Here is a 17,263-nt window from a genome sequence, read left to right as displayed (position 1 = left end):
CTATGTGAAGACAGCAGCATTCATCAGCTTAGCGTCCTATTGTGTGACAGACACATTTTAAGTACTATGTGAAGACGGCAGCATTCATCAGCTTAACTGGGGGATTAAAGAAGTGTCTCCCGAGGAATCGTCAGTTGATGTTAGCCATTTAAGAGCCGCACACAACTGCTCATCCGTTAAAAGCCGAGAACATCATGGAAAGACAGGACTACACCAAAGGTACCCATTAGCAGCAGAAAAGGCAACGTGGAAACCAATCATCGCCATTGTGGATTGTAGGCGCCCACAAGTGCTCAGTATCTTCTGTGTCATAATGTTTCAAATTGTGGATAATTAAAAATGTTTTTCTCATAATTAAGACCATTAAATAAGGAGAAATGTGATTTGGAATGACTGGCATCAATAGACTACTGTGTGTGCGTGTACGTGTGTGTTGTACAATCTTCCACATCCAGCTGGGCGGATTTTTAATGAGTTAAATATTCTTTTATTTATTTTTTATATTCAGATGATTTGATTAGGCAGTCTGTATCAGTTGCAAACATTGTGTAACATTGGGCACTCTAGTATGAGTTAGATCAAAAATGTTTGACTTATTTATTTAACTTAGAAGGTGGCACGAGTTTTGGATGATACATTTCACATTTGTCATTTTATAATCATTGACGACACTCACCAAAATAACAAAACACTGCAAGATGGACTACATAGACCACAGCTGCTCTACGTGTGAGTACATTTTATTCGCATAGAAGGGGACTTGTATTTAAAAACATGAGAACTGTCCTTTATATTGGGTAACATTTGTTTGTATTTTAATGCAAAATTGCTTTATCAAATGTAAATGACTAGGATGGATGCTGTAGGATTCCTCCTTTTAAGCTTATTTGTCATAAAATGGTATCGTTCTTGGAAGGTGTGATAAGCATATGCCTGAGAAAATAAAACATGGTACAAAGCAACACCCCCCACCCCCATTTGTCTGAAATTTCAAACCAAGAAGTATGCATTTCAAGTACAGAAGGTACACTTTGGCAGTCAGTGTTAAAGCTTAAACTTCTGGGAAGTTGCATTTGATGTCGCTTCACGGTCATTTCAAAGCAGAAACTGAAGAGACGGGGTGGGCCGGTGCATTCGACAAGAGGGAAGGAACTGTGAAGGAAAACCAAGTAGATGTGAACTATTTCATTCTGGTCTGTGTGTCTGACTGACTGACATCCACTTTTTGAACGTTGGCTTCCTTTTAGGGACGCTGGTATGAGATTCCATTTGCACATTAAACCTTTTGCACTATATTTTAACAATAAATGGAGTGTGGGAGTTCTCAGGTTAAGATCTTGTCTGTAATTTCACCTTCGAGAACTGCTTCCAACTGTACACCGTGGGTAAGCAGTTTCATGTGCTTTTATGTTTGTTTTTTTTTTTTGTTTTTTTACTTTGCCATTTATTATCTGGATATGTTAAAAAACAAACTGCTGAAAAAAAGAATTCTATATAGTTCCTTCTGTGTAAGAAAAGCGACTGTGTATACCAGTACTGCTTACATCAGTATTAACTTCATTTTCTTCCAACTTGTTAACATCACAGAAAATGAAGCAGGCTACGTAAACTGGAAACTGTGAGCCTTTTGTATACAAATATTCTGTCGTTGCTGTAGCTGGAATTTCAAAACACTTTGTGACTTATGGTGCCAATGAATTTTGTTTCTTTCTGTGTAAATAATGGTCTTTGCCGTTCAAAATTTTGGGTTCTGTGTTTTTTTTTTTTCTTTTTTACATGTAGCCTTTTTTTTATTTCAAGGGGGTGTTGAATTCTGTATTTTGCTTTCAGATGCTCTTCAAGACAGTGATTAACAATGAAAGGCGCTTTATGAAATAAAGACTGATTGGGTTTCATTGCAGGATCTCTCTTATTTTGGCTGAAAGCAGTGAAAACATTTGAGGTACAACTGTCTGTAATGTTGTTGTTCTCTGGAGACAATATAAAGAATGGAAGAAATATAAAAGTAAATTTGGGATAAAAAAATGTGTTTTTGAGTGAATTTCTGTCGTGTGAACGGGGGTGTGCTGGTGGACCTTTAAAGAAAACGGATAAATTCTCAATCCCAAACATAATACAGGTAATCTGGATTATTTTTATTTTTAGTAAACTTCAAATGGCCCCTTTATGTGAGTACCAGCTTTGTGGGGTCCTCAGTCACCTGTGTAGTCTCTCTCATTAAAGCTATAATGCATTGATCCAAAGGTGGTCTTCACCTAATGACTACAGGCCAGTGGCCCTTATGTCTCGCACTTGAAGACCTCTGACAAGCCGGTCCTGGACTGTAGGAGTCCTCTTGTGGTAGGTCACCTGGTCCAACTGCAGTTTGCCTGTCTGACAAAGACTGGAGTGGAGGAAGCAATTGTCCGTCTGCTCCATAAAGCGTATTTATTATCATCTGGGCAAAGCTGGCAGCACTGTGAGGATAATGTTTGAGTTCTCCAGTGCCTACAGTACTATTCAGTCATCTCTGATATGGAGGTGGATGAGCCTATGCTGTCCAGGATAATGGACTATCTGGACTAGACTGTACTTTGTGAGACTCAAGGACTGTGTCTCTGATGTAGATGTGAGCACAAGGAACAGTCCCATCTCCTTTTCTCTTCACTCTGTACACCTCAGCCTATAAATATAACACCAGGTCATGGCAGTTGCAGAAATTCTCAACTCTGGTCAGTGGGTGAGAATGGAGTGAAGGGGCATCATTGAATTACATCCAAAAGATCTGAACAAAATCCACGGTGGAAGAAAGAGACCATCATTAAAAATAGGACAACACTGAAGTAGCCACATTTGGAGAAAAGGTTTTTGTGGTCAAAGGATCCCAAAATTGAAAGTGGTGTGTGGGTACGACTAGATAAAGACCCATGTGCAGAGCTAAAGCAACTAAGAATATAAAGCATAAGCAGAAACATATGAACACTACAGTTCTCGAGAAACACGAACGATCGCCAAGAGGAACAGCAAATATCACAGATAACTGGTGTCAAAATCCACCTGCCCCAAAATACTTTGCGCTTTACTGCAGGGATCCTTAATCCTAGTGGTTGCAGGTTTTTATTCCAAGTCAGGCCTAGCAGATAACGAATCTTGGTATTTAATTAAATGGCTTGTTAGTGCTTTCATTCTTCTAAGAAAAATCTTTATCACATTGTTGATTTGTTTTGTGTTCGGAGTACGTTATCCATATGTTTTGTGGTCCGGAACTGATTTGAATCTCTTGTTCCTGCCCTTTCATTTATTTCAAAACATTTTTTATTAACAAAGATACTTCATGCCTATGCACAGGCAAGAGCAGCATTTGGGGGTGGAAAGTGGGGCGATCACCCCAGGGCCCCGCTTTTGAGGTCAGCCTGTCCTGTTCAAGCAGGAATTTGTCAAGTTATAATTCTCCAGTTATATTTTGATAAAGTCCATGTTTTATCTTGCAAAAATTTAGCTGAATACTGTAATGAGGAAATCCGGTTTGTTATTATTTATTAAATTCATGCACAAGTTTATACAGTCCACTCATACCGGTAACAGCGTTTGAGCGTGGGGTTGGTCAGCCGTAAGGCCGCCTCAGTGCACGGGCTTAAATGGAAGGGCATTAGCTGGGGAGCTGGTGGTTCCGTTGTCATCTGCATGTCATTATTAACTGATGGCTGGTTAAGGAAATGGGTGACAATTAAAACCTTAATAAAGTGGCTGTTTAAAGCTAAAATAGGCAGTTAACTAAAACTAAACTGGTTTAGTAATAAGCAGGTTTTTACTTAAAAAATTGGTTAAACCGAAAACTCCAGGGTGATATTGAGGAGCCTGGCTTTCCGGTAACAAAAAATAGCTCACTTCAAGAAGTCTGTTGACTAGTAACTTTTTATTTCTTTGAGCATGCAAGTTTGTAGAAAAAACAGAAGCCATGTGCAAATACTTTTGTTGTGGACAGTCTGGAATACAAACTGGAAAACAAAAAAAGTTCTCTCCCTCACTCCTTGGCCAAATGTGTTATTTTTGAGCAATTCCCACAAAGCCGATGAGCAGTGCAATGTGGGATTGGTGGGTGCACTAGCTGTTACAGCAGAAGCAGCAGCTTTAAAAGAAAGCCCTGGGTGAGGCACTTTGGAGGACGTTTTCTACTAAATTCACATAAATGGTCAATGTGCAGTGCAGCCATGGTAGGCTTAACTCCCTGGGTTTGGAGTATTTTCATGTAAGCTCTGAAGAGCAAGATCAGACCATTTCATTTCTTGTTCTTTGACAGATTCAGTTGATCCTCCATTGTCCTGCTCCGGCTCTGGAAGTTCATTCTACAAAAGACAAAACAGATGATGGGAAAAGTCAGATTGCTTGCAAACCATTGGGCATTAGTAAAACAAAAAAGTTACGGCAGTTTGTTTTTCCTCGTGTTTTCATATTTAAAAGCTGAGCCTCATATACTTGGAAGTAGTTCATTAGATATGTTCACCGTAGTGCTATTTTACTACATGTCTTGTCCGTTTGTGGTGCTACTCACCTGCTTAAACATATCCAAAGCAGTGTCACCAAACAGGGTGGGGGGTTGAATGGTGCTTGGGGGTCCGCTATAATCTGTGTGTAGCACAAGCATGCACTTCCTCTACTGCTGAGGAATATCACAATCTGTGGTTCTCAAGTCTTGGTGACCCCTGTGCCTGCAGGTTTTTGTTTTTAACCAGTTTCACAATCGGCGAGTTCATTTTCTCCCTACTCAATGCCATTATTTAATTAGCTGTTATGTGGGTACTGGACAACAACATACATCCGGGGAAACTAATCTGATGAATGGGTACAGTATGTATAATCCAGTTTTGGTAAAATATTTTTCCTCCCAGCAACCCCTGCAGCAAAGCCAAGGCTGGACAATAGCACAGTGATCAAGGGTTGGTGGGAACAAATGTCCACACAAAGTAGCACTGCCTTACGAGACCACCCACTGACACATAGTCTTTAGCCCTGATGAAAAGCTCACTGTAACAGCCTGGATACTACATCTTCACACTGAAGAATACCTTAGTGTCACCGTGGAATAAATGGACAAGTTTAAAGGTGTAGAAAAGAAGCACTTGTTATTTGGTTTAATTACAAATCTATCAGCATGCAAGACTGCAAAATACCCTTGTAACTGACTGTTAAAGCTGAATAATATAAAATGTAGGTGCATTAAACTTCACTCCCAGAATCTTGTGGAATAAAACCATCTATACTACCATAATGCACTATGGATTGGTTGTATTGTCGTTGCAGGGGTGCATTTCCTCCACCTGATTCTGGCAGTGAGGTTCAGGTCCACCCATAAGTCACCAGATTAACAGAACAACAGAGTGACCAGTTCTCTTACTAAAGGGATTGTAACATCTTCATAAGGTAAACGATCTTCTTTCCAGGCATCGTCGATAAGATCCAGAATCCTCCCGTCTCTCTGGACTTCACTATCCATCTTGTTACATTCAGCTACTACTATGAATAAAAACAAACTTAATTCTCTGGAAAGACAAAAAAATAAATTGTCACTCAACCAATGTATATTACATCACCCAATAAACACTTACAAAAATTGACAAGTGCGGTCTGATACTCTTATTGATGATTTGCACACAGATGTTTGTGACTACCATTATGCAAAATGTGTAAAAATGTGCATAGTTTAATGATGAAACTTGTTTTCTTCCTAAAAACAAAGTGGCCAGTAAATGTTAATAAATATAATCAGATCAACTTTTAATAGGTTTAATAGTGTTATAATAGCATTATAGGAATACTCCAGCCAAAAAATACATGTTACTTACTCAGTGTAGTTGGTAGTGATAGCAGAGATAAATTTTTAATCTCATGTTTTCATGCATAATGGAGATTAAAAAAGGTTTTATTATAATAGGCATCTATGGAGACCAATGCTGTACAATGGAAAACAAAACTTGCATTACTTGTGCTGCATGTGTCATGTGCTCACAATGTGCAAAATACATGCACTTTTTGGTAAAATGTTGTTAAACAGATACTTCCAGAAAAAGTCAGCACACATCATAAATAGGAAACCATTCACGTGGGATTGTCTTTTTGAATTAAAAGATTTGCTTCTCCCCCTCACTCAATGGTCAAGATTCTTTTCCTTCTATCCACTGAGATTTGATTTTTCCAGTTTATGATGGATTCTGTGACACATGTAACATAATGGTTTTCTTCTTTTTGCATGAACTTTTTTACATCATTTGCTGTTGTACAGCCCTGGTCATCATAGATGCCTATTATATAAACTTTATCTCCATTCTACATTAAAACAAGACATTAAATTTTTTTCTTGACCATCACTTAACGGACAAGGGGCAAGTAACATAGATTTTTGGAGAGTGTATCCCTTCGATGATACCTTCCTAAATATTTTTGCTTAACTTTACATTATTAAAATCGCTTGAGGAGCTCAACAGAGAACCTCTCCTCTTGCACAAACCTTTAAGGCAGGCGTGAAATTAAATTGAGCCTGAAAATATTTTAATGCTACTTTTCCTAAACATTAATCAGAAACCTAAGTAAATATAACGCTATCACATCAAGATCTCCCGATAAAACAAATGTCAGACGCAGAAAATGCAAACATGCAAATACTTTTTTTCGGTTTTGTAATGGGACCGTTTTCATGGGATCAGTTTAAGTGCATTGGTAAAATTATACATTTTCTATATATATCAAGCAGATTAAATTCTTATGAAAATGTTGTACATCTTTACTGTGTTTTGTCTAAAATAATTATTTTGTAATAATTCTTTTACGGTGTCCAGCTTGTATGTCGTGATTGACTTAATATTCATTTCAGAATGCTACCGCTTGAATAAAATACATATTCTGGTTAAAAAACGAACAGTACTGGTAATAGTATTGGAAACTGTGATTCGTTAAAAAAATATGTATTGGTATTACCAATACTTGTATTGGTATTAATTTCAAAAAGTATGATATTCTCCGTCCCGAATAAAAGCGAAGTGTGACATGCGCACTTGACTTGGTTGCAATCTTCCGCATGCGCAGACTCGTCCACGCAATATTGATTTCCATGGCTACAGTCGTCTGGCTTTATTTGAAATCTTTACATATGCCTACTCTGATTGACATTAAATGTTGTTTTATTTGTTTCAAGATACGTTTGGGTCCATGAAATCCACCTGGTCAGCAATAACACATTATGCTTCTTTCATTTCATAATAACAGCATTTATGTTGCAAAGGTGCCAGCACCCTAACCCTCCAAGGGTATATTATGCGGCCCCACTGTTAAAACGCTCAGAAAATTCGAGTGAGCTTAAAAAAAAACGCACACACCGCCAAATCGTTTTTTTTTTTACCAGCCAAACTCTTTCAAAATAGCCTGCGTGACATTGAGTGACGCAGGAAAAGACTTCACTTCCCAGGCGTCCCTGTGACCGGTAGGATCGTTCACGGCTTTCCCCGCGAGTTCGGGTGATACAATTTATAGTGCTGTCTATTATAAACCAACGTTCGGGAGTTAATCTGTTAGCAATAAAGTAATCTGCAAACTATCACAGGCAAAAAAATGTTAACAGAAGGCTCTGGACTTCAAACCCTGGAGGTTGAATGTTCAGATCCTGCTACGGACACTGTGTGACCACGACCAAATCACTTGATCTGCCTGGGCTCCAACTGGAAAAAAAACAAAAATGTAACCAAATGTATCAGAAATGTTAAGTCGCATTGGATAAAGACATCAACCAAATATGTAAATGTAATAATTTTTAAAAGCACGTTCACCACGTCGGCTCTTCTTTAACCCGTTAAGGATCCTTCAAACCAATTATAATTAAACGTCTTTCGAAACGTGTGCGTCTGAACAAGATAAAAATGCAATCCACATACGAAAACACAGAAAGGCACGTACTGTTACCTTTTCTACTGAAACTTATCGCAACATCCAGTAGTCCGTTCGGCGAACAAATGAGTCCGCCGCTCCATTGGTCGTCACATAAGTAGTTCCACTGAAGATTCCGCCCTCGAAATAGCTTAAAACGTCATCGTTTTGGTACCAACTGTCTGCACACACACCATATTATCAGAGTTTCCAGATCAGGAGGAATCTCCACAGATTTGGGGGGTTATTGGGGAATCAGGTCCATGTGGAGAGACGTTTAATGGGATGTAATTTAGGGAGACAAACATATAACGTGGGGGTGTGGGTTTTCTCAAATATAAGGGGTATTTTTTATATGAATTGCCGTCCTATGGAATATCCAAATGCTTGATAAAATAGTAGTACCGCTTCAGCAATAACCAACATCGTAAACACATTGCACTAGCCACCGGCCATTGCTCCACCCACTGATCTCAAAGCTCGTATAATTAATTGGTTTAGAGTCCGAATGGTTTGGCCAGCTTTATTAACAAAATGCAGTGCTCCGGTAAAGCATTAACAGCAAAAGGGTTAGTGTTAGTTTCAGTGTTCTACGAAGCTGTGGGCTTAGCTTTACAAGATCAGAATCGAATGTTTTTGGTATATTTCGGTGATTTCAGCAGTTACTATTTGAAATGACAACACCCAAAGCATCACATTACAGGCAGAAATTCAGCAGTAAGTGGAGTACAGGCCAATTTTATTTAAATATTTATTATTTATTACTTATTATTTAAATTATTCATTTCGATGTTCTAAAAATATTTTGGTTTGTAACTGAAACTGTGATTAACTGTTATATTTTGGTATAGACACCATTTTCCGTTGTTCCATTTAAAAAATTAAACTGTTCGTATAAAGGGGCACAGAATGCAGCCTTGACATGTTTAGAGGGGCGTTTCCTAGGAAGGATTTGTATGTAGTAAGTTAATCTATCTATCTAATAATAATAATAATTAATTAATTTTATTGGGCGGCACGGTGGCGCAGTGGGTAGCGCTGCTGCCTCGCAGTTGAGAGATCTGGGGACCCGGGTTCACTTCCCGGGTCCTCCCTGCGTGGAGTTTGCATGTTCTCCCCGTGTCTGCGTGGGTTTCCTCCGGGCGCTCCGGTTTCCTCCCACAGTCCAAAGACATGCAGGTTAGGTGGATTGGCGATTCTAAATTGGCCCTAGTGTGTGCTTGGTGTGTGGGTGTGTTTGTGTGTGTCCTGCGGTGGGTTGGCACCCTGCCCGGGTTTGGTTCCCTGCCTTGTGCCCTGTGTTGGCTGGGATTGGCTCCAGCAGACCCCCGTGACCCTGTGTTCGGATTCAGCGGGTTGGAAAATGGATGGATGGATGAATTAATTTTATTTATATAAGGCTGAAGTTCATTAAACTTAGATATAATTACAGAATACCTTCAATGAGTGATTGCTCTGAGGCTAAGGATCTGCACTGGTATCCCGAAGGTTGCCGGTTCGAATCCCCGTCACTGCCAAAAGAGATCTTACTCTGCTGGGCCCTTGAGCAAGACCCTTAACCTGTAATTGCTCCAGGGGCGCTGTACAATGGCTGACCCTGCGCTCTGACAACAAGGGGTATACAAAAACTAACAAATTCCTAATACAAGAAATTGTATAAGGCGAAATAAAGAACAAAAAAAAAAAGTTCATTAAACTTAGATATAATTACAGAATACCATCAATGAGTGATTTTATTTTTGTTTATCAAGTAAGATATTTTAACCACTTTTAGATAAAAGACACGCATATCATTTGTGAATGTCCATCATATTGTGCAATTGCAGGGCATTCTTTTGAAGAAGGTGTATAGAAATGCACACTGAAATCGGAAACTTTAAGGTGAAACTTAATCAGAACTAATTACTTTACAAGTGACAAGTCTTTTCTTCATGGGCACAGTTTTAAGGAGTGACCGGGAGGGACCAAAGTTAATCTATTTATAATTAACGAATATGACACGTGTTGATGCAGTTAGCTGTTAGTGCGTATAAACTGCATCGTGGTGAAGGGTTCGGGGGTCTCACCCCAGGTGCTCCCTACATGGACTTTGCATTCGTGCTCGCATGGGCTTGCTGCGGTTTCCTACCAGGCCAAAGACATGCAGGTTATGTAAACTGGCGATGCTAAATCGTCCCCGGATGTGTGTGTGTCGATTCACCCTGCTATAGGCTGCCAGCTTGTCCACAGATTGCTCCTGCATATGCCCGTTCCTTGCTGGGGGGTGTGTTCCAGCTGCCCTCTGCCCTGGATAAGCGGTTTTAGAGGATGGACAGATCAACGAATAATATAAGCAGTTCCAATGCACCTCTTTTATTTTAACTTGTACAATAGTCAATACTGTACTGTAGATGTAACATACATGTCCAATAGCCGCTTCATTTAGTAAATAAATCACCAGAGGTCAGCAGGAGCGACTGAGACGGTTGTGTGCGCTTGCAGAGTTCCCAGGTCTTTAAAAAATTTCCAGCCCTTTGACAGCTGAAACCCCTTCTAACGGTGCTGAATGAATTACGCATGCTCCCCTTTAGACCACAACATAAAATCGAAGAGCTTTGAGGGCGATGAAAAGCAGCATGGGGTAGTGAAGAAGTGCGGAATTCATTACAAAAATATCCCGCCACCCCTCGCAATAGCGGAGTTGAGGACCCCACCCTGAAAAAAAGCACCAACAATAGAACTCCGATCTAACGCTCCCATACCATTTTCACAAACTGAACATCTTTTGGATGCTGTTGGCATTGAAATCTTTTGTCTGAAGAAGCGCGAGTCTTTCAAGGCTTTGTTCACGGGGTAGCTAAAATTGACTTGATCCTGTTTTCTCTGTTCTTATGTTTTCCTCGTATTTATTATTATGTACTGTATATTTAATAAAAGTACAGTATATTCATTTTTGATAATTGTTGCGAATAATCAAATTATTTTTATCTTGAATATGCCCACAATGCACACAATGAAAAAAACAAATTTGTCAGACAGAAGGCAGACTCAAACATGCTGGCTGCTGCTTTACTTCACACCATGTCAGTGCAGAACGGTTTTGGATTCGACAGGAAAGAGAGCCAAAACCACTAAAGATCAGAGCTACGAGAGAAGTGCAATTAATAATAAAATATAATAAGTTACATTTATTGAGCGCCTTTCACAAACCCAAGGTCGCTTTACATACAGAGTAAAAAAAAAAAAATTGCACAGATGACTAAAGTTCATAGAATAGGAAACTTTTCAGTTGAGATTTAAAAGTGCAGAAAGAGGAGCAATCTTGGAGAGACTGAGGAAGAGAGTTCCAGAGTTGAGGGGCTATAGCACTGAAGGACCTGCCTCCCAAGGTGGACAGTTCAGTGCGTGGGACAGTAAGGAGATTACTGCTCGAGGACCTGAGAGAGTGACAAGGAGTGTAAGGAGCTAGCAGCTGAGTGAGATAGAGGGGGGCAAGGTTATGTAGGGCTTTGAAGGTGAGAAGCAGAATCTTGAATTTAATCCTTGACGGAACAGGTAACATGGGAGATGTGAGCAAACCACTTTGTGTGGGTGAGGACTCTAGCTGCGGAGTTCTGAATATACTGTAGCTGCTGTATAGATTTTGCAGGGAGGCCAATGAAGAGGGAATTACAGTAATCAATACAAGAGATTATGAAACAATGAACCAGAGTTTGAGCATCAGAAAAGGACAAAAATGGACAGAGGTGGGCAATGTTAGTGAGTAATAGAATGAAATTTTGGAAAGAGACCTAATGTGTAGCTCAAAGTTAAGTGATGAGTCAAACAAAACACCAAGATTTTTGACAACAGGAGCAGGTTTGACAAGTGTACCATCAACAGAAATCGAGAAATTGGATGCCTTAGAATGTTGGGATTTTGGACCTACCAGTAACACTTCAGTTTTATTGGCATGAAGTTTGAGAAAGTTATTTTCCATCCATAGCTTAAGATCAGTGATGCAGTCAGTAAGTGTGCTGGGAGGTGAATCTGTAGGGGAGTCTGTACTAAGATATAACTGTATATCGTCTGCATAACAGTGGTAGTTAAGGCCATGTCTGCGAATAATCTGACCCAAAGGAAGGATATAAAGTAGAAAAAGTAATGGCCCAAGGACAGAACCCTGAGGGACACCATCTGACACAGGTGAGGTGGAGGATTTATATCGGCTGAGTGTGACAAACTGTTGCCTATTAGAAAGATATGATGTGAGCCATTGAAGGGCTAAGCCAGAGATGCCTACACCAGAGAGACGTGACAGGAGGATTTCATGGTTAACAGTGTCAAATGCTGCACTTAAGTCAAGAAAGATGAGAATATTAAGGGAAACGCAATCTGCAGACCGGAGAAGATCATTGACTACACGGAGAAGAGCTGTCTCAGTGCTGTGCTGTGTACGAAAGCCAGACTGAAAAGGCTCATAGAGTGTATTATCTAGAAGAAAAGCATGGAGATGTGTAGCAACCACGTGTTCCATCACCTTAACCAAAAAAAGGGAGATTAGAGATAGGCCTGTAACTGGAGACAAAGGAAGGATCCAGGTCAGGTTTTTTAAGGATTGGGGTAACTGCAGCAGTTTTGAGGGCAGTAGGGACAGAACCTGAAATGAAACATGTATTTACCAATGAGGCAACAAGAATACTATTTATGGATGAGCAAGTCTTAAGCAGAGAAGTGGGGGCAGAATCAAGCAGACAGGAGGAGGCATTAGACTTATTAATAAGTTCAGAGATGGCAAGAGAGTCAACAGGCAAGAAACAAGCGAGTCTTGATGATGGAGATGGCAGATCAGAATGAGTGAGTGATTGAGTTACTTCTGAAAATGTTTGATTTTATGGCTTTTTTTTTTTTTTTGCTACTTCACTAGAAAAACAGATAGACGATTTTGACCACATTTAACACCTTTATCCTAAAGGTCCCTGAAAAACGCTGAATGGACATGGGTGCTGTCCTGTATTTCAGACTAGTTTGTCTGTCTGCTGAAGTCAAGAGCTACTTAAAGAAAAGTTTAAGGTCTAAACTGAACCTGTGCTGCGCCTGGGCAATTTGTTGCAGTTCAACGGGATCTGCTGTGGCTTTTATTATTCACTGGCTTTTTATTCAAATTCTGCATAATCTTTATTTCTGTCTGGTCTGGGACAGTCAGATTGCTCCGCACAAAAGTGAGCTCGAGGATGTCTGCAATGGGAAGAAGCAGGCAAGGAGGTCATGCAGAAGCCTCTTCTGTCGCACTTGCTGTGATGCTCGTTTTTCGCTTGACTTACATTACTTCTCCGTTTATAACATGGACAGCGTTTCGCTAATCCCCTCTTCTACTAATACGTTATCTTCGGTAGTTTAGCAATAGCCAGCTGTGCCACTTGCTTGATTTGGGCACCACTTAGTTATTTTCTTTCCTATCATGATGGATCTCTTCGCTGTCAACTATCTTCAGATTTCCTCACGTTCGCCTGTCTCTTACCTTTAATGCAACACAACACACTCATTTTTTCACTGTTTACTTTAACCTATTAAATACACATTTTTTTTTTTCCTTTTCCAAAAGCTGAGTATATTTTTGTGTCTAACTTTGTTGAGATCTGGTGAGGAGATGTGAAGCACCCTGCCTCGCTGGGGCTGCGGACATCCATCGCTACAGCAGATTCTCCTTAACTGTGGGGTTTGGAGAACTAAAGGTAACAGAATGGGTTGCCTGTTGCACTTTAAATATAGCGCAAAACTCCACACACCGCTAATATTTCATTCTTTTTATCTGAACAGCACTTTGAAAGGTAGTAGATTAAGTGGTTTCTCCAAGTCATAATGCACTAAAATACTATCTGATGATAGCAACAAGTTTTACTTCATTGAAAGCTCTCTCATGAGTGTCGGACCGTTTCCAAATGGCATTTTTATCCAACAGTCTGTGAAGTGGCTCTGCCACAGTAGCCTTATCTTTTAGAAATGAATGATAAAAGTTTAGAAGTCCCAGAAATGCTTGCAGCTCCTGTTTATTACTTGGTGTTGGAGCCTCATGGATCGCTTTAACTTTTGTGGTAGTTGGATGAATTCCTTCATCATCAACTCTGAACCCTAGGAACTCTACACTTGGTACACCAAACACACATTTGTCTTTTTTTTAGCCTCAAGCCTACATCTGCAAATCGTCGTAGCACTAAATACAACTTTTCAGCTAAGGCTTACACAGTCTCTGCTCCAATTAAAATATCATCAAAATAAGGAACCACTCCCGGGAAGCCTGATTTCTGAAAAATCCCAGGACCAATACAAACCCCATACTGCAGGCCAGTAACTCTGAATGCACCTTTGTGAGTAATTATGGTCTGTGCATCTGTAGCTGCATCATCCACTGGCAATTGTTGATATGCTTGTGCCACGTCTAGTTTTGCAAAAATTCTTCCTTGTGCTAATGTAGTAAGTATCTGATTGATAGATGGAATCTGGTATGGGTGCTCCTGTAATAGATAGATAGATAGATAGATAGATAGATAGATAGATAGATAGATAGATAGATAGATAGATAGATAGATAGATAGATAGATAGATAGATAGATAGATAGATAGATAGATAGATAGATAGATAGATAGATAGATAGATAGATAGATAGATAGATACTTTATTAATCCCAAGGGGAAATTCACATACTCCAGCAGCAGCATACTGATAAAAACAATATTAAATTAAAGAGTGATAACAATGCAGGTATAACAGACTTTGTATAATGTTAACGTTTACCCCCCTGGGTGGAATTGAAGAGTCACATAGTGTGGGGGAGGAACGATCTCCTCAGTCTGTCAGTAGAGCAGGACAGTGACAGCAGTCTGTTGCTGAAGCTGCTCCTCTGTCTGGACATGACACTGTTTAGTGGATGCAGTGGATTCTTCATGATTGACAGGAGCCTGCTCAGCGCCCGTCGCTCTGCCACAGATGTCAAACTGTCCAGCTCCATGCCTGCAATAGCGCCTGCGTTCCTCACCAGTTTGTCCAGGCGTGAGGCATCCCTCTTCTTTATGCTGACTCCCCAGCACACCACCGCATAGAAGAGGGCGCGCGCCACAACCGTCTGGTAGTGCATCTGCAGCATCTTATTGCAGATGTTGAAAGACGCCAGCCTTCTAAGGAAGTATAGTCGGCTGTGTCTTCTCTTGCACAGAGCATCAGTATTGGCAGTCCAGTCCAATTTATCATCCAGCTGCATTCCCAGGAATTTATAGGTCTGCAACCTCTGCACACAGTCACCTCTGATGATCACGGGGTCCATGAGGGGCCTGGGCCTCCTAAAATCCACCACCAGCTCCCTGGTTTTGCTGGTGTTCAGTTGTAGGTGGTTTGAGTCGCACCATTTAATAAAGTCCTTGATTAGGTCCCTATACTCCTCCTCCTGCCCACTCCTGATGTAGCCCACGATAGCAGTGTCGTCAGCGAACTTTTGCACGTGGCAGGACTCCGAGTTATATTGAAAGTCCGACGTATATAGGCTGAACAGGACCAGAGAAAGCACAGTCCCCTGCAGCTCTCCTGTGTTGCTGACCACGATGTCCGACCTGCAGTTCCCGAGACGCACATACTGAGGTCTGTCTGTAAGATAGTCCACAGTCCATGCCACCAGGTATGAATCTACTCCCATCTCTGTCAGCTTGTCCCTAAGGAGCAGAGGTTGGATGGTGTTGAAGGCGCTAGAGAAGTCCAGAAACATAATTCTTACTGCATCACTGCCTCTGTCCAAGTGGGAGAGGGATCAGTGTAGTATGTAGATGATGGCATCCTCCGCTCCCACCTTCTCCTGGTATGCGAACTGCAGAGGGTCGAGGGCGTGGCGGACCTGTGGCCTCAGGTGGTGAAGCAGCGGGCGCTCCTAATGCCTTATTAATTGTGGATTTGTAGTCAGCACATATTCGAACCTCACCATTCGGTTTTAATACAGGAACAATAGGAGTGGCCCAAATGGGATGAGTTACTGAAACTAGTGCACCTTGCTTCACTAGACGATTGAGCTCTATTTCTATTTTGTGGCAGAGAGCAAAAGCAACAGGTCTTGGTTTGAAACGTATGGGTGCTACATTGGGGTTCAACTGAATCACAACTGGTGCACCCTTAAATTTACCCAAACCCTCTTCAAACACACAACTAAAATCTTTCAGGACTGACTATATTAGGTCTGTGGCAAGGCTGTGTATTCCTGTTAACTGAATACCTAAGGGTTTAAACCACTCTCCACCAAGTAGACTGGCCTTTTGTCTCTTAGCAATAATAAGGCGTAAACAACCTCTGTCCTTCCTATAATGTACCTACACTGAGCAGGCACCCAGCATAGTAACATTTTGTTTGTTATAATCCACAAGTTGAATATCACAGGAGGAGCATTCATTGGCCATAATGTGTGGTAGGTCTCCTCTGAGATTAAGGAATACTCACATCCTGAGTCCACTTCCATCCTGCATGGAACTCCTTGTAATGTGACAAGTATATATGTCTTGTGTCTGGTTGTACAAGCTCCCACACTGTTGATGATTTCTGCAGAATAGACACTTGTATCATGTCCATTTTTAAAACTCTCTGCGGCTGCCCTGCCTCTTTGTTCTACTATGTGAGATGCACTTGTTGGCTTGCCTTTCATTGGATAAGCCCCCTGACAACATACTATCTGTAGATGCCCACGGCGCTTACATTTATGACACACAGCTTCTCTGAAACGACAAACGTCACGTCTATGATTCCCCTCACAACTATTGCAATTTCCTTGAGCGGGGTCCAAAGTGTCTGAGTGTAGGAAATAAGACTTTGCTTTTGGGTTTTTATTTTGCAGCTGATGGGTGTCCGATGTGCACAATTTAATAGATGATTCCTGTATTTCTTTTGAGTGTACTGATGCAGCCTCATATGCAAGTGCTTCTTCCTGAGCTAAGGCAAAGGTTAAATTTGATTTTGCTAAGAGCCGCCTCTGAAGAGCCTCATCTCTGACCCCGCATACAAGTCTGTCTCTCAGCAAGGAATCCAAACTGTTACCAAGATTGCAATTTTCAGACAGCCTTCGAAGTTCTGCAATGAAAGCTGCAATACTTTCATCTGGTTTTTGGTTCCTCCTATTAAAATGAAATTGCTGAACTGTTTCTGAAGGGATGGGTGCAAAATGATTTTTTAATAATGTTACAATTTCCTGATACGACCTGTCACTGGGTTTAGCAGGGGAGATGAGCGACCTAACAGTTTCAAACGTTTTACTTCCAATCACACTCAGTAGCACTTAACGCTTCTGGTCAGTGTCTGTTACTTTGTTAGCTTCCAAAAAAAAGTTCAGTCTCTCTGCATACGAATCTCATGAGGCCAGATTGGAAATGTCAAACTCCTCAA

At 40.7% G+C, this 17,263-nt stretch overlaps 2 protein-coding genes across 5 annotated transcripts in view; one reads left to right on the top strand and one right to left on the bottom strand.

The window, feature by feature from the left end:
- Window positions 1-1,895, top strand: part of arhgap32b (Rho GTPase activating protein 32b) — a 599,869-nt gene extending 597,974 nt beyond the window's left edge. Inside the window, exon 25 of the mRNA XM_051932371.1 lies at window positions 28-1,895. The gene's annotated coding sequence lies outside the window, so the exon portion shown is untranslated. The remainder of the gene's footprint in view (window positions 1-27) is intronic.
- A 1,981-nt stretch (window positions 1,896-3,876) lies between these two features.
- On the bottom strand, window positions 3,877-8,057 carry anapc13 (anaphase promoting complex subunit 13). Of its 4 annotated transcripts, none has more exons than XM_028810336.2 (3): window positions 7,930-8,057; window positions 5,375-5,493; window positions 3,877-4,325 (listed from the first exon to the last, which is right to left on the bottom strand). In XM_028810336.2, the coding sequence occupies exons 2-3, from the start codon at window positions 5,471-5,473 to the stop codon at window positions 4,200-4,202; spliced, it is 225 nt and encodes a 74-aa protein (XP_028666169.1). In that variant the 5' UTR covers window positions 5,474-5,493; window positions 7,930-8,057; the 3' UTR covers window positions 3,877-4,199. The 4 variants fall into 4 exon arrangements, with proteins under 4 accessions (XP_028666169.1, XP_028666172.1, XP_028666171.1 ...); XM_028810339.2 differs by having other exon boundaries at window positions 7,924-8,021; XM_028810338.2 differs by having other exon boundaries at window positions 5,375-5,490; window positions 7,930-8,017.
- Between the last annotated feature and the right edge of the window lie 9,206 nt (window positions 8,058-17,263).

This window comes from Erpetoichthys calabaricus, chromosome 9, assembly GCF_900747795.2.
Source record: "Erpetoichthys calabaricus chromosome 9, fErpCal1.3, whole genome shotgun sequence".
NCBI classification, from domain to species: Eukaryota; Metazoa; Chordata; class Cladistia; order Polypteriformes; family Polypteridae; genus Erpetoichthys; species Erpetoichthys calabaricus.
The sequence above is the reverse complement of the archived record's forward strand: the minus strand, read 5'-3'. Positions and strand labels throughout refer to the sequence as shown.